Source organism: Sminthopsis crassicaudata, chromosome 5 (assembly GCF_048593235.1).
Source record: "Sminthopsis crassicaudata isolate SCR6 chromosome 5, ASM4859323v1, whole genome shotgun sequence".
Classification (NCBI taxonomy): Eukaryota; Metazoa; Chordata; class Mammalia; order Dasyuromorphia; family Dasyuridae; genus Sminthopsis; species Sminthopsis crassicaudata.
Genome location: NC_133621.1, coordinates 160,898,757 through 160,922,840, shown reverse-complemented (window position 1 = coordinate 160,922,840; position 24,084 = coordinate 160,898,757). Strand labels below are relative to the sequence as shown.

General features: G+C 36.2%; 1 protein-coding gene across 7 annotated transcripts in view; it reads right to left on the bottom strand.

The window, feature by feature from the left end:
* FRMD4A (FERM domain containing 4A) overlaps positions 1 to 24,084 on the bottom strand; it is a 733,796-nt gene that overhangs the window by 329,762 nt on the left and 379,950 nt on the right. The window contains exon 1 of one of the 7 annotated variants that reach the window (XM_074268574.1): positions 12,952 to 17,433. The exons of 5 other annotated variants lie outside the window; for them this stretch is intronic. In XM_074268574.1, the coding sequence (XP_074124675.1) occupies positions 12,952 to 13,110 (159 nt within the window). In that variant the 5' untranslated portion in view covers positions 13,111 to 17,433. Of the gene's footprint in view, positions 1 to 12,951; positions 17,434 to 24,084 lie in introns of those variants that run through there. One more of the 7 variants, XM_074268573.1, reaches the window with a different exon arrangement.

Below are 24,084 nucleotides of genomic sequence, written 5' to 3'. Positions count from 1 at the left end.
GTACCAGAAAGTGGCGCCTGATGGCTGGCTTATTTGAGAACGCAAAGTCACTGCACTTCTGGGGCCTACTTTGCTTTGGAATTTCTGGGCTATTAACAGTCCTGTAGAGGAAACTCTTTTCCATATGTGGTGATATGGAGCTCTCAGGAAACATATGCTGGGGAATTAGTATTTAATGCCAATAGCAAGAGGAAGACACTGAAAGTTGGGACGAAGGATGCTTCCTTCTACTTCGCAGCACCATTTCCATTTTTTTTTTTTTTGTTTAATTTCTCTATTAAAATGGTCATGAGTGTGAAAAACAGGAAAGTTGTGGGGTTTTTTTTCATTTTAAGTTTTTAAGTTTTTCAACTTAATTTTGAAAAAAAAATAAAAGAAAGCTAGATTTCTAGGATCAGCAAGAGAGGAGTAGAGCAAAGGAAGAAAAACAGGTGCTTATAGATGTGTATACTCGCATAAAACTTATTTGCTAAAAGATAAATAAATGGATGCATTTTAAGAGTCAAATGAATAGGCTTGAAACTTGGGATCCTTAAGAAGCTTTTTAGGGATTCAAAGAATTTCATGAAACTATTTAAGGTTTTTTGAAAAAAAAATGCTACTCCTAAGTTTTCCTTACCAGTAGTCTCCAATAAAACTCAGAATTGGGTGTTGGTTTTTTCTTTTTGTTTGGTCATTTCAGTCACTTTCAACTTTTTATGACTGTCTTTGGGGTTTTGATGGCAAATATACTGGGATATGGAGGCAAATAAGGTTAAGTGACCAGGGTCATACAAATTAAAATTTGAACTTCCTGAACATGTAGTCACCTACTGCTTCCATTCCTTCTACCCCTTGCATTTCCTTGAGGTCTGAGAACTAAAATTCTGCTCGTCACACAACTGGCTTAAATAATGGCAAAAACAGTGAGCTCTGATCGGATTGCAAACTAAACACATTTTTACTAACAAGATTAGCCCTTTTTTTGCCGGAAGGTCTCTGACATTGCACAGATGTACATAGCGGATGAAAGTCTATTTACAATGTGAGATTAAATAAATAGGTACATACCTTTGAGAGGTTATACTTGTTTATGTTGATGAATATTGCTTTTGCCTCCCTTTTTAGTTTATGCTTTATCACTCTTATAAAATATGAGAAAAATGAGTCCATGAAATTTAAAAATAATAAAAAAAATCTAATCTTTGGGAAAGTGCCTTGTATTTAGACTCTGAGTCTGGGAACCAGTAATCTTTGATATTATTTCTGGCTCTAGTAGTCATAATGTCTGGCATCATACTTCATGGTTTTTTTTAAATTCAATAATAGTAGCAATTGCTAGCATTTATATAGCATTTTAAGATTTGCAAAGGTTTTATTCATTATCTCATTTAGTCCTCAAAACAACCCTATAAGGTGGGTGTTATTATCATCTACGCTTTGCAAATGAAGAAGAGCACAATGGTTAAGTGACTCCCTACAAATACATTCCTCTTTTAATATAGCTAAAATGCTCCTATAGCATCATTCAGATTCAAGCCTTCCTAACTCAGGATCCAGAACTTTAAACCCTAACACCACCAAACTATTCATTTATTAAAGCAAAATTTCTATTCTAATCCAGTATTTGTCTGGTCACCAAAACTTTCTAAACTATGAGCACCTCAGAAAATTCAACTTAAATCCATAATTTGAGTACACATTGTGCTTTCACTCCTTCTTACGATTGGTCAGTGCCATTCTTACTTTTAAGGAAAACCTTTTCCCTTCAGGTCAGCTTGACTAAATCCTACCCATTTCTCAAGACTCATTTTGAATCCTCCCTTCTCTACAAGATCTCCCTTGACTCCAGTTGAAATTAGGGTTTTTCCTTCTGGGGTCCCATCATCTCTACCATTCTCTTGACAATGATGATATTAATTCTTTTTTATTTTTATTTTTTATTATAGCTTTCTATTTACAAGATATATGCATGGGTAATTTTACAGCACTGACAATTGCCAAGCCTTTTGTTCCAATTTTTCCCCTCCTTCCCCTCCCCCCCTCCCCCAGATGGCTGGTTGACCAATACATCTTCAACATGTTAAAGTATAAATTAAATACAATATATGTATACACGACCAAACAGTTGTTTTGCTGTACAAAAAGAATTGGACTTTAAAATAGTGTACATTTAGCCTGTGAAGGAAATCCAAAATGCAGACGGACAAAATTAGAGGGACTGGAAATTCTATGTAGTGGTTCATAGTCATCTCCCAGAGTTCTTTCGCTGGGCCTAACTGGTTCAGTGATGATATTAATTCTTGATATGTTGGTTGTCATTTTTGTACAAACACCATGTGATTTTTCCTCATTTGATTGCTAGATTCTTGAACCTCAAATTCAACAATCATTTATTAAATGCCTTATGTGTATACCTCACTGTATAAAGGGGAGATTAAAAAGTTAGATAACGGCAATGTAATGTAGTGGAAAGAGAACTATCAAAGAGCCTATATTAAGGGCTTATTCTATTCCAGAGATTGTCCTAAGAACCAGAAATTTTAAAAAAAGCAATTAACTAAAAAACCCATTGTCCTTGCATAGTTAAGAAACCTGCATTTTAATGGAGAAGAAAACGTGCAAATAACTATAATTGTGGATGTATAATATATGTGTATATGTGGTGTATGTATACATATACACACAAATATGTACACTTTCATACACACAAAGTAGATGTAAAATATTCTCTGAGGGAAGGCACTGGGTTGGGATGGGGTGATCATGTCAGGAAAGGCCTCTTCTAGAAAGTGGAATATGATCTGAATCTTGATGGAAATCAGAGAAGATAAGAAAGGAGGGAGAAGGGAAAATTCTAAGCATGGGCAACAGTGATTTTAAAGGTATGGAGATGATAGGGAGAATCTCATGTTTAAAGAATAGCAAGTTGCCAAGAGTAGAAGGATTAAAGAATATGTGAGAGTGAGAAATAACAGTGGAAAGATAACCAGGGGTTAGACTATAAAGGCATTTTATATTTGATTCTAGAGATAATAGGGAGCTACTGAAGTTTAAAGGCAGTGGGGAGGTAACATGGTCAGATATACTTTTTAGGAGACTCACTTTAGAAGCTGTTTGGAGGATGGACTAGAATGAAGAGAGACTTGAAGAAAGAAGATCCATCAAGGTCACCATTACAGGAGTCCAAGGGAGAGTCATAGAGGGTCTAGACCAGGGCGATGATTATGTCGTGGAAGAAAGGGGAAATAGAGAGATGCTGTGAAGGGGGAACAACAAAATCTGACAACAGACTGAACACGTAGGGTTTAGAAGAATAAAGGGTGAGGGATGATAATGATGTAATTAATCAAGGCTTTTTCAGGTGATGGCCATCCTCCCAATCACCCAGAGTTATACTTACACTTAAACTATAAGCACCTTAGAAAATTGATCTCTACATGTAGAGATCACCATTTTGGCCAGCCATTTCTCTCCTTTAATGGGCAAGCCTTATCCTTTTTGCTCTGCTTGGCTAAATCCTCCCCATTTCTCAAGACCCACTTTAAATCCTCCCTCTTCTCATAAGATCTTTCCTGAGCACTCCAGCTGAAAGTAAAGTTCTTTCCTCTCTACCATTCACTTGATATGTTAATTGCCATTTTTGTAAATTGTAAATTCCTTAAACCTCAATTTTAATTAATATCCAGATAAAAGTTCACATTCATTAAATTTTACAATAATAATATCTGTACTATCTCTTTGTGGTCATATTATGATTAAAGCATGTTGGAAAACTTAAAACACTAATGAGTGTAGTTATTTATTTTGACCAGATCTGTGGTTTTTTGGTACAATGACCTGCCCAGAGTCAAATACTCTGTATACATAATAACCTAGAACTTCTTGATTCCAAGTAGGTTCTTTATACACTATACCATGATGTTTTTCAAATGTGTGTTTGTATAAAATGATAAAATTACTATAAGCCATGGTTTCCTTCCCTGATGCAGTTTACAATATAAAAGAGAATTTATGCATCCCAATCTCATAACCATAAATAGCTTCTATATGATAAGCTTTTTCATAAACAGAAACTCTACATAAATAGCTAAGAATTTTCCTAGAACAAGACATTCAAAGTATGCCCTAAGACGAGACTACAGCTAAGATTATTCCTCTAAGGTTTCTTAAGGTCATACTAGGCAGGGAAGGGACACCAAGTCTAAAATCAGCCATTCAAAAAAAAAAATGAAGACGGCTGCCTTGATTTCTATCAATGTCCAAGATGCCAGGTCTTGATTAGATAAAAGAAGCTGGAACTCTCCACCTTCCCAGGGTTGTTTTTGGACTCTGTCCCTGGAGCGCTGTACCAGCTCCAACTTGGATCTGCTTCCTGTAAGTGGGGTCGTACTTCCCCATTTACTCTGCAGAAAATGTTTCGTGGTGCCCGGTGTGATAGGCTTTGCAAAGAAAGAAAACAAAACTGCAGGTTATTTGGCCCCAATCCACAGGCATTGTGGAAACGCCACCATTGATGCTCAGAACAGGAAAATGACAAGTAAAATGCCCCCTTAGGGAAACACAAACCCAACCACCAGAACGGAGGCTATGTGGGGAAGAGACAGCCCCCGCATTTGGAGACTGCCTATCTCTGTGGGGAGGAAAGAACAGAAGGCTCTTCTGATTTCTAGGAACTGTTAACCTTGTGACCCACATTTTTCCAGCCCCCAAACACACAGGAAATTTGAATCTTGGGATTTCTCCTGCTAGCAAAGACATCAAAATTACCTTCCTACAGTCTTTCAGGAGCTGCTTATTTATTTCAGATCCAATTTCTCTCTCAGAGCACCATTTTAGAGTCTCACTGGGAAATCAAAGGGGGTAACAATAGTTAGAATAACAGTAATGGTGTTAATATAACTCTGGGGCGGTTTCTTTTTAAAATGCTAGAGAAACATTTTTTCTCTTCATCATTGGCCAGAAAGTTCTAAAGGAATAAGTATCGTTAAATTTGAGTAAATACATATACATATATTTCTTCAATGTATATGTATACATTAATATATTTATAGGGAAGTGAGTATTCATTAATTTGTTTAAGCTCAAAGCTACACTGAGGACGAGAAAGTAGCTTCTTTGAATCTCATCCACGGTGCAAATCTCCATCTTCTCTCCCTGTTTGTTCCATGAAATACTGCATAGGGCACATAAAAAGCCTCTGGTAAAATGACTTATTCTAAGAAGACCCTGTTGCTTTTCCTTCTCTACTGATCAATGCCACATGTTTTCAAGAAAATGTCCATCCAATGAACTACTGTTATGTCAAATTCAACATTTAAAACCGCACACATGACATACAATATCATGATAGTGATGACACAGGTTATTAATAAGAATGACATCTTTTGGAGCTGACTTGGTGAGAAGGTAGAATAATAAACATTCCTGGTTTTCAAGAGCTTCTGAGCTCCATTAATGTAGTTAACAGAGTGCCAAAAGACTTAACTGTTGTTGAATCATTAGGATTTCCAATACTTTCATTTCTATAAGTGAAAAAAGCTATAAAGCTGGAAAGACACTTAGAGATAAATTTTAGTTCAATCTCCTTAGTTTGTCCACGAAAACCCAAAACCAAGCCACTTGCCTGAGGTCCCACAAGTGGTCAATAGCAGAGACAGCATTTGAACTTCTGATTCCAAATTCACTGCTCTTTCCACTATAACATGCAGTCAATGTCTTTATATTCGTTTTGTCAGTAGAATAGATGGGGAAAGAGTGTTTGCTTGAAATATAGAGAGATCTCTGTGGAGATTATTTGGGGGGGCTTCACATGGAGATGAAATGGAGAAATCAGATTTGAGTGGGAATGATTTTCTTACTGCTAACAATACTTCAATGAAGCTGTGATCTTACGGATGTAGTTGCTTCTCTTTAAAAAACAAAAACAAATAAACAATAACCTTACTGAGAAGAGTGTGCCTTTCATATTGTGTGCCCCTATCATCTCATTCAATTCTTGTTCACATGTCCCCATATATTCTACCACAGATGATCTACTCAACTTTCTGGAGGCTTTCCTCTTGGTCCTCTGGGTTACTGATCACAGAACTGCACTGATAGATTTATTCTGTCCAAAATACCCAGGACTACTGAAGCTAAACCGACTTTGTTGACTCTGCAGAAATAGAAGTTAATCCTTCCACCATCTTACCTTCTCTCATAAAATTGCTAATGTGGTCACAGAGGCAGGAAATTGTTAGTGGATATAGTTCTGGGTTTGAAGTCAGGAAGACCGGAGTCAGAACCCTGTCCAAAGACTTACTATGTCAAAGATTTACAACTCTGGGCAAGTCACTTAATCTCCTTGTGACTCAGTTTCCTTATTTGTTTGATGAAGGGGTAGGACTCAATGACTTCCAAGTCCCTTCTGGTTCTAAATTTATAATCCCATGATCCTTGTGATTGCTATGACAATTTCAAATGTACCTTCTGTGTGAAGTTCAATAGCAAAAGCCTAATTCCATATTCTTAAAACAAAAAAAGAAAAAAAACACAATAAAACTTTTTTAAAAGTTTCTAAGAATTATCCCAAAATGGGATGTAATATGCTTTATTAAACCTGGTAATATTAAGGAAGAAAAATTCACAAATCACCCAAAATTGCAAATCACAAATCACTCTATCATTAATGGCTATCATGAATTAGGTTAAGACTCTGTTCTTTGTTTATGGATCACTAAGTGAATCATTGACTTGACCTATGACACAAAATATGAGATATCTGAAATTCAGAATAATTGTGAAAATGTATTATGTGTTTCTGGGATGATAGACTTATGCCTCTGCTTCTTGAAGCAAAATCATTTTTGTTAAAAAGCTACTACTTACTCATGCCTGATATGAATCTTTCTTCCCTGCTCCTTCAGTTACTGATAATGTTGGGTTATGGAGATGGGATGAATATGTAGCTAGAGAAAGGGATGAGTCAGAATAAAAAGATGCAAAATTGCTGCACTCTTAACTTGTGAAATATTCAGAGATCTATACACAAGGGATTCTGAATATTTTTCCTTTTGTTATGAACCCCTTTGGCAATCTGGTGAAGCCTGTGTGCCTCTTCTCAGAATAAGATTTTTAAATATATAATAAAATATACAAGATTAAAAAGAAAACCATTGGTATGGAAATACAGATGTCAAAATAGATACTTTTTTTTTAAAGTTCACAGACCTCAGGATAAGAATCCTTGATTAGAAGGAGACTTTTAGGATGTTAGATTGATCCTGAAAGGAGAATTTACAGAGGACATGGACAAGAATTATGTAGTTAATAAAGCATGGATGAGTTGCAATCTGTCTTTGTTGGAAGGAACATCCCAAATATGAAGTTTTCAATGATAACATGTACTAAAGTTAATAAGCAATGTGACTTAGTGTGAAAAGACCTTTTTATCAAAGAGGTGTGATTTTGAAATGTGCCTCTGAATATGTGACAATATGCAAGTCATTTAACTCCTTGGTATTCTCAAAGAAATCTTTAAAATTCTTTGTTACTGGTGAATTAAAGATCAGAAATGGTAGATTAGTTTCTTTGCTAAGGGTTCCAACCAAATCAAAGAAATATCAGGCTAATAAAAAGTACTGACTCCACTGTTGCAAATTGCAAGCCATCTACAACTTAATAAAATGTCTTTGAGATTTACTGGGGCCAAAAATGTCATCATCTTGCTGCCAAAATAAAGGCGAACCTTTCTAAATTTAGCTGGGCTTATCATTAGATGACATAATACTCCATCCTTGGGTCTGTACTTGAAGTCTTTCCAAATTGGTAAAATCGACTAAAACTTGCAATCTGCAGTCATAGCTTTTGAGAGTTAAGGGATACCCCAAGGCTAAGCTGAGGCATGGGACTTCAGAGAGCAAAGAAAGCAAAAGAAACAAATGCTTAGACTTGACAGCAAAAGTGTAAACAAGTCCTCTAATGAATTTGCTAACTGTTTTCCCCCATTGGAAGCCTTTTGTTCTTTAGCTATGACAGCTGTTATGAGCAAGAGTGGCACACTCAGTACCACTTGGCATAAAGACATTAAATAATACAAAGTGCATTTTTTGTTATTTGTGTTATATTTGAAACAATTTGGCCCCATAATGAAATGATAAAATAAAAAGAACAGCAGAAATCGTGAATTAACATTTGAAACTCAACTTCCACATGTGGAAACATCTGTTTAAATTGTGGCTAAGAACCTATTGGTCCCAGATTGGCCTTACTTTTCATTTCAGAAAACACAAATCATTCATGGAAAATAAAATCATCCTTGCTTTTGAAGAACTGCTCATCATTTTCATTGTCACGCCAACTAAATACATACTTGATGAAACAGTTTTAGCTAAATAAGGCAAAAATAGAGATTTTTTCCATTTTCAAATGTATTCGATTCAAAAAGCATTTGTACAGTATCTATCATGGGCCAAACACTGTTAGGTGCTAGATGTAGAGAGAAAAAGAGAATAGGCCCTATTTTCTAGGAATTTATATTCTACTGAGAAGAGAACAAGAAGAATATAACTAAATACAATATATAAACAATATATTATAACATAACAAATATTGTAATATTTATGTAACAAATATAGGTAATAAAAGACAATTTCAAAAAAAATAACCGAAAATTAGGAAAATCCCTTGATAAGCAGCATCACACATGAACCTGGAAGGGATGGTTTTGGGGATGACTAAATCTCCTACACAAAGCTATCAAACAATGGTGCTCAGCAGACCAAAAGCTTCCAACCCAGAGAAGGGGCAACTTATGCTGAATTGTAAACTTGGCTATTCTATTGCCTCTGGGAAAAGAGGTTACAAGAGGAAGAAGTGAAGAGAGCATTATTTCTTTAGAGAAGGTATGTCAAGAAGGAAACTGTACACAGTGAATATAAACTCAGGACCATGTCTTAAGAAAGAAAATTTGAAAGTACTTAGCAAGGTTAGTGCATGGATGGTTCTTGCAAAGTTCTCTGTAAAAATGGGGAAAACTAAGGTATAGGCTGCTGAGTAATTGGTTCTTTGTTTCACAAAGAGCTGGGTATAAATGAAAGAAAGAAAGAATGAAGGAAAACATAACCAAAATCCCCAAGGGTAATGATGTTCATGTCCTACATAATCATTTACCTTTGCTTTCTTCCTTATAATCATCAGAAGGGAGAAATGAGACCAGTGTAGGCAAGTTATGGGAAGACAAATTTTAATCAGTATAAGAAAAGATTCCTGAAGACTTAGAATTGTCCCCAGGATGAGTTGCCTTTTGAGGATCAAATTCATCAGAAGTGTTTAATCAGAAGTTAGATGGGGGAGTATAATTCTTTTTTATTAATAGAAAAAGATGAATACATCAACTTTTGAAAAAAAAATCTAATCCCATTTTCCATATGTGACACATGTGTTTCTAAGTCTTTGGGGCCAGAAACAACTTATGGCAGGCCATTACTTCAGAATGCTGATTTTATTTCTTTTACTCTTCCTTATGCTGCATAAATTGAGGGGAAGATGAACTGTTAAATTACTTCTGTGGGCCAGAGAAATTTCAAGTATCCATCTTCAAGTCTAAAACATTTGAATATGGTCTCATGTTCTAAAGGAATGGACAGGGCCACTTTATATTGTGGTACCTGGTACTTAGCTCTTTGGAGACATGATGATGTTCTGGGGAACAGCAAAACTCATATAGAAAGCTATCAAACATTGGAGCTCAGTAGACAAGACTCCCGAGCCACAGAAGGGGAAAGCTATGCTGAATTCTAAACTTGGCTATTCTATTGCCTCTCTCTGTATTACCCCCAATCTTTGCTGGAGGGGATCTCAGAGAACATCCAGGTCAAACATTTTTACTTCAAATATGAGAAGTTTGGGTTTAAGGTGGGAAAAGTGACTTGCCTGTGATTATAGAGAAAGTAAGCATCAGAGGTAACATTCAAACCCAGCCCTTTTGACTATGACCAGTGTTCTTCCTATTGTACCATTTTCTTCCTCTGGACTCTGCTGTCCCTTCCTCAAGGCGGGGAATGCCCAGTAAAGAAGTTCTTATAAAGAACACAAATACTGGTAAGCCAAATAAAGGAGTAATATATCATAACTTCATTAGCATAAACAGGAACAAAAAAGGACATTACGACCCATGGTTTCCATTTAAAGACTTCCTAGAGTGAGGGGCAAAAGGCATATTTATAACATAATGTCTTGCACATAGTGATTGCTTAATACGTATTTACTAATTTGAATAATGAAAGGCTCAAAAAGAGTCTCTTGACATGTAACTATCTGGTACCATTCTGGATCAATCAGAAGACCAAGAATTCTATAATCTACACAAAGGGAAGAAGATATAGAGAGGAAATATAATAGGCTTCTAGATCCTAAATTTATTTAGAAATGGAAGGAAATTCAGAGGTCATTTTATAGATGGAGAAGGAAGGTGATGTCACTTTCCCAGGAAAAGTAAATGTAGGGCCACTGAACTTCCCATCACGGGCATGGAAAGACTGTTGTCCCAACTGCACAAACTCCCCAAAGGGCAACTTGGCAAACACCCAGTGCTCAGCCGTAAATCTGAATCTACCTCTAAGTGAAAGGATCAATAAATCCCGAGGAGGGCAAGCTCAGCCCCATGGCACAGCCATTGTCAGAGGCCATTTCTATTACCTCCATATTGGCTTGCCACTGCATACTCCTAATTAGCAGCTAAAAAAGCAGCAGCAGAGGGACCAACAGTAGTTTTTCCTCTGCGGAATACTCCTAGGGAGGAAGCCCATACATCACTATAAAGGCAGGAGAGATATGGAAGCAAAGCCAAATGCAGATTGTCTTGCTTAAGACTCTGGAGCCGTTGCTTCAATGCAAAGCCAAGCATCCAGTGGGGAACTACTGGGAGAAAGAGAGAATTATTCAGCCTTTACTGTTAATTAAAGGATTTGGCATAGAACACATTAAGCTTAAAGATGCAAAGGCCAAGCAGCCCGTTTGGTTCCAAAAAGTGAGGCAATCCAGCTCATAAAGAGAGAGAGATCCAAAGCCATCTGAAATTCTTTAATGGAAGAAGGTTAAGCATTCCATCATGAATGGTGCAACGGTAAATGAAACACATACCTCAGAACCAGAAGCACTGAACATGCTCCCCTTCCCCAGTCTATCAGATAAAGCAGAATCCTGTACTAAGAAGTTCTAAGACAAGGGTTTTGGATGGTTGTCTCCTTTGTATTCCTAAGTGTTTTATTTTATGCATTTAAAAACATTATTCTGAGAAAGGCTAATAGACTTTCCTGGGGCAACCAGGTGGCTCAGGGGATAGACCATCAGCCCTGAAGTTAGGAGGAGCTGAGTTTAAATCTGAACTCAGACACCAGCTGTGTGACCCTGGGTGAGTCACAACCCCAATTCCCTCAGCAAAAGATAGATAGATAGATAGATAGATAGATAGATAGATAGATAGATAGATAGATAGATAGATGGGGATAGATAGATTTTACTGCACAAGGTATCCATGACACAAAAGGAGTACAATAATTCTTGATCTAATGTTCTCTGAGATGATGATATATCTGTCTCTGGAATAAGAAAGTAAAGTTTTGGTTCATTTTTTTCCCTGAGGCAATTAGGGTTAAGTGACTTGCCCAGGATCACACAGCTGGGAAGTCTTAAGTGTCTGAGGTCACATTTGAACTCAGATCCTCTTGACTTAAGGGCTGGTGCTCTATCCACTGCACCTAGCTGCCCTGAAAGTAAGGTTTTTAAGTCAAAACTCCTGGGTTAATGAAGTTTCCTTTCCTCTTTTCTTTCTATAGATGAGGTAGATAAAGCACAAAAGATAAATGTCCATTTTCAGAAGTAACTTTTTAAATGAGAGGGAGGAAGAACCTTCCCCATATTATCAATCCTACTTCTTGTTCTAATGATTCAAGAAAATATCAACAAGCTCCCCTCATTTGTTTTGTTTTATCCATCATCACCTAAAGATAAGGGTTGAGCCTATGACTTCATTGACTCAGAGAACTCTCCAGTGAGGAAACAACTACCTTTATCAATGCAGGTTGGCACTTTCTAAGTCATTTTCTTGGAGGGTTACCTAAAATCCTAAGAATTTAGTTAAGTGACTTATTTAGGGTCATATTATCAGGTGGTGTGAGAAGCCAGATTTGGCTCCAAGACCAACTCTCTATTCATTATTCCATTTTACCTGGATACCACCTAGCACATTACAAAGTAATGACCCTTTTGTCATAACAGTAAAAATAAGCAGCACAGATTTTTTGTTTTTTTTTCTCTCTTTCCCTCAACCTCCTCACTCTCTTTCATTCTTACTTTTTCTCTCCATCTCTGCCTCTGTTTCTTTCTCTCCCTCAATTCCCTCATTCTCTCTCCCTCTCCTTTTCTCTCTCTGTTTCTTTCTCTCCCTCAATTCCCTCATTCTCTCTCCCTCTCCTTTTCTCTCTCTGTTTCTTTCTCTCCCTCAATTCCCTCATTCTCTCTCCCTCTCCTTTTCTCTCTGTTTCTTTCTCTCCCTCAATTCCCTCATTCTCTCTCCCTCTCCTCTTTTCTCTCTCGTGTCTCTGTCTCTCCCTCAACTTCTTACTCTCTCACTCTCATTCCTTTCCTCTCTGTCTCTGTCTGTTTCTCTGTGTTTCTCTTTCCCCCTAACCCCTTCACTTTCTCACTCTCATTCCCTTTCTTTCTGTCTCTGTCTGTCTCCCTCTCCTCTTTCCCTCCCAACCCTCTCACTCTCATTACTTTTTTCTTTGTCTCTGTCTGTCTGTCTCTTCCTCTCTGCTTCTCTGTCCCTCTCTGTCCCTCTCCTTCCCTCTCTCTGTGTCTGTTTCTCTGTCTCTCCTCTTCCTCCTCAACCCCCCCCTCTCTGTCTTTCTCTCTCTCTCTGTCTCTCTCCAACTTCTTCCAATGTCCTGATGTTATAAAGAGTTTTAGAATATAGACAAATCCCACCTGGTAAACAGCCCTGGAGATGCACCATGGTCTCAACATCAGTTGCAAGACTCGAAGGTTTCCAGCTCTGCAGTTCCTTAGTGCCCGGGCAGTCAGGTTCCACACTAGGCTGTCCCAGCTATATAGAAGGTCTTCAAAACTAAAGAGTACAGCAGCCATGCCAGCTGTGTGCCCAGTTGTACCTCTCTCTGGTCCCCAATTGCCTGGATTTCTTAGAACCACAAGGTTCAAATGTCACAGTGTTTTATTAAAAAAAGAAAGAAAGCCAAAATAAACTTTGCTCCTTCTTCCTTAACCTTTAACCCTCCTCCTCCCTACTACCACTAATCTTCAGGGAATGTTTTCCCTCAAGAGTTATGGAATGACTTCTCAAATAAAGATGCTTTTCCTCAACCCCTGGGAATTACCAGGGACAAGGTGAAAATATCCCCCTCTGGTAAGCAGATAGCCACACATCCCTCCCTTGTGGAAGCCTGATGCTGACTTCTCAGTTGACCAGAGAAGAACCCAGAAATGAGCTAAAATCCTAAGCCATCACTAAATTTTCAAAGTGCTGGGATTCTATCCAAGGGGAAAAAGCAGAAGGGAAGAAAGAAAAAAAAACACTGCTGTCTCTCTCTGCCAACATTCCCAAGACATTCCACGTCTTTACTTAACCCTTTCAAATTCAGGAACCTAAGGCTGTTTTGGCATCAAAAAATAATGTTTAAATTATGAGAAAACCAGTCTCCCTCCCAGTCTTTAGCCTCAGGAAGCACCATGTGTGATTTAGCAAAAACAGAAGTATATTCTTTGGATATTTTGCAAGTTTGGGTTAGTATGGAATGAACTCAAAGAAATGTTATTGAAAGAGTAAAGCTCAAAGCTTAAGCAGAAGGTGGGAAAGGCATTATAAACCATCATTTCCAATTCCAATACTGTTTTCAGATGAGTATTTTTCATTACTTAAAAGAACAGGATAGCTCTATATAGGACACATCCATGCATCCATGAAAGAAAACTCAGTAAAACTCTTGGCTCTGCCATGCTAAGCATGTGGTAGCTGTTTGTGATTGCAATTACAGGTCATTTTATATGGTTTTACCAAACTTCAGAAGTGCTTCATCCAAGTCCTATATATTAGAACTTTGATCTATGGGGAATGGAAACTTTATCCCACAATATGTAGCAGTAAAAAAAGAAATCCACTGATTCTGCCAGTGGGCTACCTATTTTCTTGGGATATCAAAGGGGGATCTGCCCAAAAGATCAAATGAACAATAAACCATATCCTGAAAAAAGAAGTAATGTAATACTTGTTTCTTCATGTGCTCATTTTGAATATAGTATTTAAACACCCCATCAAGTTATGAGGCATAATTTAGCTGTCTGCACATACTTTGCTCTATCTTTGGGCCTCAGACTTCATGCAAGTTTCTCAAGAGTGGATGCTTAATATTAGTGACATTTTATTATCTTGAATAAAGGGAATATAGGAAAAAAAAACACTGGCTCTGAATAAAAAAGCACCACGTTCAAATACCACTTAGGGGCTTTTATTAACTCTGTAACTTTGGACAATTCGGTTTCCCTGGATCTCAGTTTTGTTGTTCAGAATTTTCAGTCTTGTTTACTTCTTCATTTTGGGTTTTCTTGGCAAAGAAACTGGAGTGATTTGCCATTTCCTTCTCTAGCTGATTTTACAGATAAAGAAAGTAGACAAACAGATTAAGTGACTTGCACAGGGTCATATAACTAGTAAATGTCTGAAACCAAATTTGAACTCGGGAAGATAAGTCTTCTTGACTCAAGTGCCCTATCCATGGTTCTACCTCATTTCCCCAGTTTACTCATCTATAAAATGAGATGAATGGACTACATGGTCTCCAAGATCTGTTCCAGCTTTAGATCAATGATCCTAATATGCTATTATGAAATCATGAGTATGATTTAAAACAACATCCCTTCAACTAATATATATTTTTTCTTATGATGTTTTTATGTTTTCTATGTTCTTTTACATGACTTAGTTTTAGTTTTTTAGAGAGTTGTATCATTTAGCTAATAAAACTAGCCCAAAGCTAAAACCATGTAGGTCCTCAGCAATATACATTGTTCTAGTTCCTTAAAACCCCTTATGGATTCATTTTAGTTTTAAAAAGAAAAACAGATATAAAAATTGTCATCTAATTTTGTTATTTTATTTCTCAAGGATCACCTTTATACTTTTTTAAGCTTTTGCTAAAGCAAAAACAAAACCAAAAACGCAAGACAACAAACCAACCTCCCCTCTGCCCTTCCCCCCAAAATAGAATCAATGTGGAAAAAAGACTGATTCACTAACATTAGTTCACTGCTTTGGTATTTTCAAGGAGAAACAAATAAATGATATAGTACAGTTAGCTACTACATATGTGCCCTGAGCTCATTCCACACATGCTCTAGAGAATTTTGGCTAGGAACCAGATTCCTACTGGAAAGCATGTAATTATGGGACAGATAGGGAAGTTGCTAAAGGAGATGTTTCACTCTATTGATTAAATAAAACTATTTTCAAAAAAGCCAATTTAAATATACATATTTAATGATAGACTGGAACAGCTACTTGGAAATCCCTGTAAGTCTAAAGGTACCTCAAACTTTTTAAAAATTTTGACTGAATACAAAATGCATTTATTTCTGAGGACAAAAGAGCTGGTTCAAACTCAGTTGGAATCTGCATGACTTTTGCAGAATGGGAAAGCTCTCTAAAGGGATTCTTTGTGTAGTCTTAAATTTGAAGTTCCTAAGAGGAGTCTTCTTATTATATTTCTGGAAATCTGACATGTTCCCATGGATATGGTAAAAGTAGTTTTATATCCATGGCAAAGACACTGCCCTATTCTCCAGGGCAAAGTCAGGACTGCTGAATTCCTTCCTCTGCTACAGATCCATAGATTAGTGATTTACTGAGACACATTTTCATAGGGTGACTTAAGAGAAAGCTGCTTGATCAGGATATGTGTGTGTACTTGCAGAGAGCTTTCTAATTTTCCATAGATTTCACATGTTTTATTTTATTTAATCTCTGTGACCTGATAAAGAAGGAAGAAGGAAAGAAGGAAGGATGCGAAGAGAGGGAAGAGATGGAAGAACAAAGGAAGAAAAGTAAAAACAAAAGAAAAAGGTATTTATCAAGTAGCTACTATGTGTCAGGCACTGTGCTAAGCACTTTACAAATATTTTATTCAATTCTCACAATAATAGGGGTTACATATTATTATTTTCCCCTTTTTACATTTGAGGAAACTGATGCAAATAGAGATTAAATGACTTGCTAGTAAGCATTTGATGCTTAATTTGATAAGAATAAGCATATAAATTATGGGCTGAGCATACTAACACTAGCTCCCATTACCATTGGTTCATTCTATTCCCCTTACACCTGAAACTAATGTAAACTCATGCTCCCTCTGCATACCTGTTATAAAGAGGTGTGTCCAAGCTATAAAATTCTTACCTTCTGGGCTTCTTAGTCCAAGTCCAGTGCTCTTGGAACACAACAGTAACTTGGTATCTACCTCTTCTTACTCAAACACATTTTGAACTTAAAACAACTTACTCTTTCCATCTTTTACTCATCACACTTGGAAAATCAAATTTTGTAAGCCATCTCACTATTTAGAAATTGAAGGATAGAACATGAAAGGAACAATCCAAGGCAACGAAGAGACAGAACTTGTGCTAATCAATAAAATGTCACACAGATGGTGGAAGGAAATCCCTTTTCTTCAAGGAGATTGTTGTCTAATGACTGATACTGAAATATTTTTTTCATTGAAACCCAAGAATACAAGAAGTGAGTCAATCAGTTAACTCCTTAAGCATCCACTATATGATCTGAAAGGCTATACAGATAAATAGGTTCACAGATTTAGATGCAGAAATCATAATAGCCAATTTTGGCAATTCGCAGATAAGGAAACTGAGGCTCAAAGTGGGGGGAAGCAACTTGCAGATGATCACACAGGTATTGTTAGAGTCAAACTTTGAATCTATCTTCTGATTCCAAATCCAATAGTCTTTTTCTTACATTAAACCTTTTCCAGGTATGTTCTGCGGACCTCTGAGAGTCTCTCAGACTCTTTCAAGGGGTCCATGAGGCCCAAACAATTTTTGTAATAATCCAACGACATTATATACTTATTAAAATACTATTCGCTTTTATAACTACATCTTTGTGTGAGACCAGCTTTTCTTTATAAACTTCAACTGAAACAACATATCTCAACAGATTGAATGCAGAAATATATATGAAAATTCAGCTGTCTTCTATTAAGTGAAACATTAAAGAGTTTTACAAAAATATGGAAAATAATGCCATTTCTCTCACTAATTTTTTTGTTTTGGAAAAGTTATTCTCTATAAAATGTGTTATTTACATGGTCATATAATGGATGTGTTGTTACTTAAAAACAGATATTTTAAAAAGTCATAAATTTTAATTTGTCATGTGGCAAATATTAATAGACAACCCACATAAAGAAAAACCCTTTAATTTTTAAGAGTGTAAAGGGGGTTTTGAGATAAAAATATTTTAGAATTGATTCTTTACAATCTACTATAAATAAAAAAAAACAACATAGTTTCTTAGCTATATGAATGGAAAGAGAAGCTAAAAAAAACAGTTTTTGAAATTAAGAAAGGTTGCAATTCAGGATTATTATTGGAATAGAGAATTTCTGATCCTCTGAAAAAAGGGAAAGACAGAAAATATTAATTTATCATGGGAAGCTAACCCTCTACCCCCAACATCTCTCTACTTCTCTTTATATGTGTTCACCAGAATGAGTCATCCACCTAATTATCACAAGCTTCAAATGAGTTATTTCCTTATGTAGAAAAGGAGTCAATGGCTGTGTCTTACAGGCCTGTAAGTGTGATTGGATGAGAAGATTTGAAGGCAAAGTATATCTAACTTGACTATTATATCACTTTGATTTTGTCTTATGGAAAATACTCAGCAGCAATATTTTCATATTTTCATATTAGGCAAGTGTGTAGCTAGCTAGGAGGGAATAGTTTTTAGGTAATTATTCACCTCATTTTCCTTTATTCCAGCCCATTTACCTTTCTTCCAATATGTGCTTCTTGTTCCTGTTTTAGGTCCCTAGTTCACTGTTTTTGTAAAGATGTTCTATATGTCTCTCTTTTAGGTCTGGGGATGTTTTAAGATTTAATTACTGCCTTGAAAAGGCTTTGAAAAGCTCTAAGTTGAAAATGACATATCTTGCAATTATTATCTCTTTGTAGAATATATAAACAGAAATAATAGTATCCAACCCTGGGAAATATGCAGATATATTGCATAAATACACATACATAGAGCAATAGAAAATTATATTCAGAAACATAATCTAAGCTCCTTGTAATTATTCAGTTATTATTTCCTGCCATCTATTTTAGAAATGTCAGGCATAACATTGACTACAGAACTCCCACGCTCTGCTGATAGGCCAAAGGGTGCTACTCGAATGCATAAATAGATTCTATTTTGAAAAAATCCTCTGAGATGAATTTCCTTTTTTTTTTTTTTTCATTGTGGTTGGGTTCTAAAGGTAAAAGGAAATCATGTCACAATTTAAACCTAAACTTAGTACAGTCCAAAGTCAAGACAGTTTCACTTGAAAGTTAATCAATAGGGCTTTGGTTCAAGGCTGATTTGGGGCCTTGGAAGAGTTAAGAGAGAAGAGCTCCCTGGAATTGTTCAAAAACCTCTAGAAAAACAAAGCAATTCATAACCAGTTAGGAGAAAAGGTGTTAAGTCCCTCAAGAAATTGTTAACCAAATGTTGTTGGTTATACAGAACTTATATCTTTTATAGAACCCAAATCTGGATTTAAATTCACTGCACATTTAGGTCTTAATTTTTTCCTGTTGTTTCAAACTTCCATTGAATATTTGGTGAGCTCTAGAATGCCAGGATACGAAACTTTGCTTTTTGAAGAGACAATCCCTAAATTTTATTTCATTTTCCTAACAGTATTTCTGAAGCATAAGCCTTTCCTTAGGCAAGATGGAAGTGGACATCAGGCCTAGAATGGCCCATTGAACACTAGAAGGCCAGAACTGACCTTCTTATTTTGACCAAAAGACTATTGATATCCAAAGTTTTTAAGACTGCCTGTACAGAAGCACAGTCTATGATGCAGATGGAATAGAGGAACCAACTTTCCCTTCCGTATCCCTCCCCCATGGAATCTCAGTCTGCGTCATGCTAGGGCAACAAAAGCACTAAGCTTTGTGAAAAGTTATAGTGTCTTCTCTTAAAAATGTCATTTTTAGGGTCCTGGGAATAGCCCGATTTTGTCATTCAGTGAGTGTTTATTTGGCAAAAATTGGACTAGAACAATCTTTTAAAAGCTTGAGACCCTTCACACTGACCTCAACACACTAAATCTCATATTTGAGTCTGGATAGCATCCGGACATGACACCCAAAGAGTCATCATCATTTCTGGATGAGAGAATTCAAGAGACATGATGACAAAAACAAAAAGGAGAGGGGAATTAAATCATCACTTTCATGTTTTGGAGAGTACAGTATGATGAAAATAAAATCCTGCTGGTCCGGTATATAAAAATATTTTGGGTCCCTGGGAAAGTATGAGGAGAAGTAGGAATTGCCCCCTGGAGTAATTGTCAGAGCAGCAGGCCAAGATCTATGTTTAGAAATACTCCCCAAAGGTCTACAACTATTACCCAAGCTGATCCAATGGCCATAAAAGTGATCTCATTATACCAATTACTTCAGCTACAAAAATAAACACTCGCCCACCCACATGTTCACAATCTAAAAGAAATCAGGAACATCAAAATAAATATCTTCAGGACAAATCAATGATTTAAAATGCACTTTTTTCTGAATTCCTTATTGGTCAACATCATGGTACTATCCACCATGTTTATTTCTTTTCAGGGTGCTACATTTGCCTTATGTTATATAAGTTATATAATGTTGATATTGTTGTGTTCTTTTTAATCTGAAATTTTAGAAAGAGATTGGGACTAGTGAAAAGATTGAAAACAAAATGACAGTATGATATAAAGGATAGTGCTGGACTTGGAGTCAAGAAAACCCTATGTTCAAATTTTACTCAGGTGCTTACCAATGACCTCATCCCTAAAATGATCATACTAAATAAGATTCATGCTTCTGTTTCGGCACTTTAAAGATCTATGATTTTATCAGAAAAACCAGTCCCTCCCATCTTTACATCCCTCTCTCCTTCAACCTTCCTTTCCCATCCAAGGCAAAATTGAAAAAGGTAGTAAAAAAAATTAATTACTAAAAGCTAGGTCTTTTTAAGAACAGGTTTTTTTCCTATTTTATAACAAGCTGATTAAAATTTTGGTCTGGGTTTCATCATAAAGAGTTCACCTGGAAAAAAAATCATATGTAAGTTTTGATTTGAGATTTTATGTGTGTATGTGGGTGTTCTATTTAAACTAGCTTAACCATAGGTGTCTTTGAGGATCATGGGTATTCCATATTTATTCCAACCAAGAGTTAGACTGGAGAAGTACATTGGGGTCCAGGCCAGGTATTCTTTTTTTTAATTAATTATAGTTTTTATTTACCAGATACATACATGGGAAATTTTACAGCATTGACAAATGGCAAACCTTTTGTTCTAATTTTCCCCCTCCTTCCCCCTGCCTAAGATGGCAGATTGACCAATAAATGCTAAATATGTTAAAATATAAATTAAATAAAATATATCTATAAATTTCCAAACAGTTATTTTGCTGCACAAGAAGAATCGGACTTTGAAATAGTGTACAATCAGCCTGTGAAGGAAATAAAAAATGCAGGCAGACAAAAATAGAGGGATTGGAAATTCTATGTAATGGTTCATAGTCATCTCCCAGAGTTCTTTCACTGGGTGTAGCTGGTTCAGTTCATTACTGCTCTATTGGAATTGATTTGGTTCATCTCATTGTTGGAGAGGGCCTCATCCATCAGAATGGATCATCATATAGTATTGTTGTTGAAATATACAATGATCTCCTGGTCCTGCTCATTTCACTCAGCATCAGTTCATATAAGTCTCTCCAGGCCTTTCTGAAATCATCCTGCTGGTCATTTCTTACAGAACAATAATATTCCATAACATTCAGCCAATCTCCAATTGAGGGGCATCCACTAGTTTCCAGTTTCTGGCTACTACAAAGAGGGCTGCCACAAACATTCTTGCACATACAGGTCCCTTTCCTTTCTTTAAAATCTCTTTGGGATACAAACCCAGTAGCAACACTGCGGGGTCAAAGGCTATGCACAGTTTGATAACTTTTGGAGCATAGTTCCAAATTGCTCTCCAGAATGGCTGGATGTATTCGAAGTTCCACCAACAATGTATCAGTGTCCCTGTTTTCCCACATCCCCTCCAACATTCTGCATTATCTTTCCCTGTCATTTCTAGCCAATCTAACAGGTGTGCAGGCCAGGTATTCTTAAATAGTAAGCTTGCAATTGGAAACATAGAAACATACATGAATTCATGATCAGGAAAAAACAGTAAATTTTAGTAGGCAAGCAAAAATCAAGACATCCAGAAATATTCCAGACCTCAAAGCAAACAATCAGAAGTCAACGAGACATACAAGAAGCAGGAGGACGCTAGGGTAGCTAACTGGATAGTGGAGATGACACAGATCGATAGAACCTTAAGGAATAAGACAAAGCACATTGAAATGAGCATTGAAATGAAATCAGTGCAAAGAAAATCTTGAATATTTAAAGTAATTCTCTGACACAATCAATAAATACATATATACTTGCTACAAGGACATGAGCTAACCTATGTATGGAATCTAGCACTTATAGGTGAAAATAAGTATGAGTATTTGGTTGGAGAGGAAGGTAGATCCTGATAGAATGGCTTATCTCATATATATAAAACCTTTTATATATTTATCTGGCACATGGTAGATCTTTAATAAATGATTATTGATTGATCTACTGGATCTTTCTTAACTTCTGCCAAATTTTGAAAACGATCAAATGTTATAATATTGAGTTGCTTGCTAAACTCAAAACTCATTAAGGTCCAGTATTTGTAAAGGGTTGCTATCTCAACTTCATTTTTCTCTGAACTAAAGCCAGTCTGAAATCAAGAGAAACAGTAATGAGAGCCTTGGAAACAAGGGACTGAAAAAAATGGACACACTCTACATTTTAACAAAAACTCTAAGTGAATCCACTTAGACTGTGAAAGAATCTAACAATCTACAAAGAAAATTAAATTGCCCTTCTTATCTGATTTACCATAAAATGCTCAATAACTATTTTTCTTTATTAGATAAACTTAGACCAGAGAGGAAATCTTCTAGATGCAGAAGCAGACAAAAATTAATATTCAACAATGGAGAAAAGTTTCAGATTTTATATCTTCTCTTACTCTCAGGACAATTAAAATAATGCCTTCATTTTACTTAAAAGGCACTTGCCTCCTTGCTAATTAACTCACTAACAATGAATAAGGCTTTGCTGTCCCCCATGACTCTTAGAATTAAGTATCAAGGGTCACACCATTGTTCCCTATCACAAAACTGGTTTTGTACTCCCAATAGAGAAAAGTGAGCTACCCATGAGGTAGCTGAGAAATAAAGCTGACACAGAGATTGGAGACCAGGTGGATTGTGAAAATTCTTCCTTTGGGCTCAGTAATATGAGCTATTCTTTCCTCTCAGGGATGATATCTAGTGAAATTTATCTGCCAATTACATAAGAGGACATTATATATCCCTCATGTCAGAGTCATGCCTTTCTTCCTTGGTGTGAAAAGACAAAGAAGAAAAAATTAAATTGGGGCAAATGGGTTCTAGTTTTCAATGAAGTTTGATTGTATGGTTCGTTGTGGCATTGAGGGGAGCCTAGGTTTTTGAAAGCTAACCCACAGTCATAAGCAAATAGCTCTAGTATTTGTAAATGGTTGCTATCTTTATTTAGAGAATATCCAACTTTAGTTCCTGACTACACAAGGCAAAACTCCCTAGTAAAGTCAGAACAAGATGAAAATGTAATGAAACAGAAAAAAATTAATTTAAATTTATATTCATTTTGATATATTTATTTTTATTTAATATGCTGGATTTATATTATATATCAATTTTTAATGATATCATTTAGCATTATATAGATTTATTATGTGTTTTATATATTTAAAAAGGAATAGCTAATTGTACAAAATAGATTTGCAGTTTCCTCTGCAACTTAAAAAATAATAATTCTTAAAATTATATTATGCTATGGAAATTCTTCTTTTAATGCATAAATTAAAAATAAAATTTATTTTACATTACATAGGAAATGTTAAATTTGTGGTTTTCTGGGTCACCATACTCTTTCAATTTGAATTGACATCAATGATGCAACACTAAATGATCATAGGTCTAGAATTAGAAGACACCTCAGAGGTCATTTATCCAGTCCTTTTACAGAAGAAAAAGTTGAGTCCCAGGGAGTTTAAGGAACTTACTTATCCAAGCTCAGGGGTAAGTATCAAAGGTAGGATTTAATGACTCCACAGTGTTCTTTCCATTTTACCAGTTCCAAGGAATATGTGGGATTCAGCTTCAAACTGGCCATGGCTACAGATCAGGGCTTGATTTTTGCTGTATTGATCATCTGAATTTAATTGTTAATAAAGCAGATTAACCTTAAAATGTGTGTGTCTGTGTTTTTGCACTCATGTGCATACTTTCTCCATCCTCCCACCACATACCCTGGTTGTTAAACATTTACCAGCAAAGCTCTGTATTGTTCTACAAACCTTGTTTGAACTCTGCAGGAGGGCAGTAGGAGGCTCAAGGGATGAAAGCATCTCCAGACTTGGAGCCTGGTGACTGTAGGCTGACACTGTTACCATTACCACCTGGCATTTATTTAGTGCTTTAAGATTTGGAAAGTGCTTGACATTTCATTAGAACATCACAGTAACCCTGGTCACATCTTAGCAAACTCAAAAGCATTTTAACTTGGATCTTGAGATAGACTGACCATATGCCAGTTGGCCAAGGATCAGTTTAACTAACTTTAGGGCAGGTCATGAAATTGGCCACAGAATGATGCTTTTGAGTTATTGGGGAGTTAGATTCTCTGTGGGTACAAGGG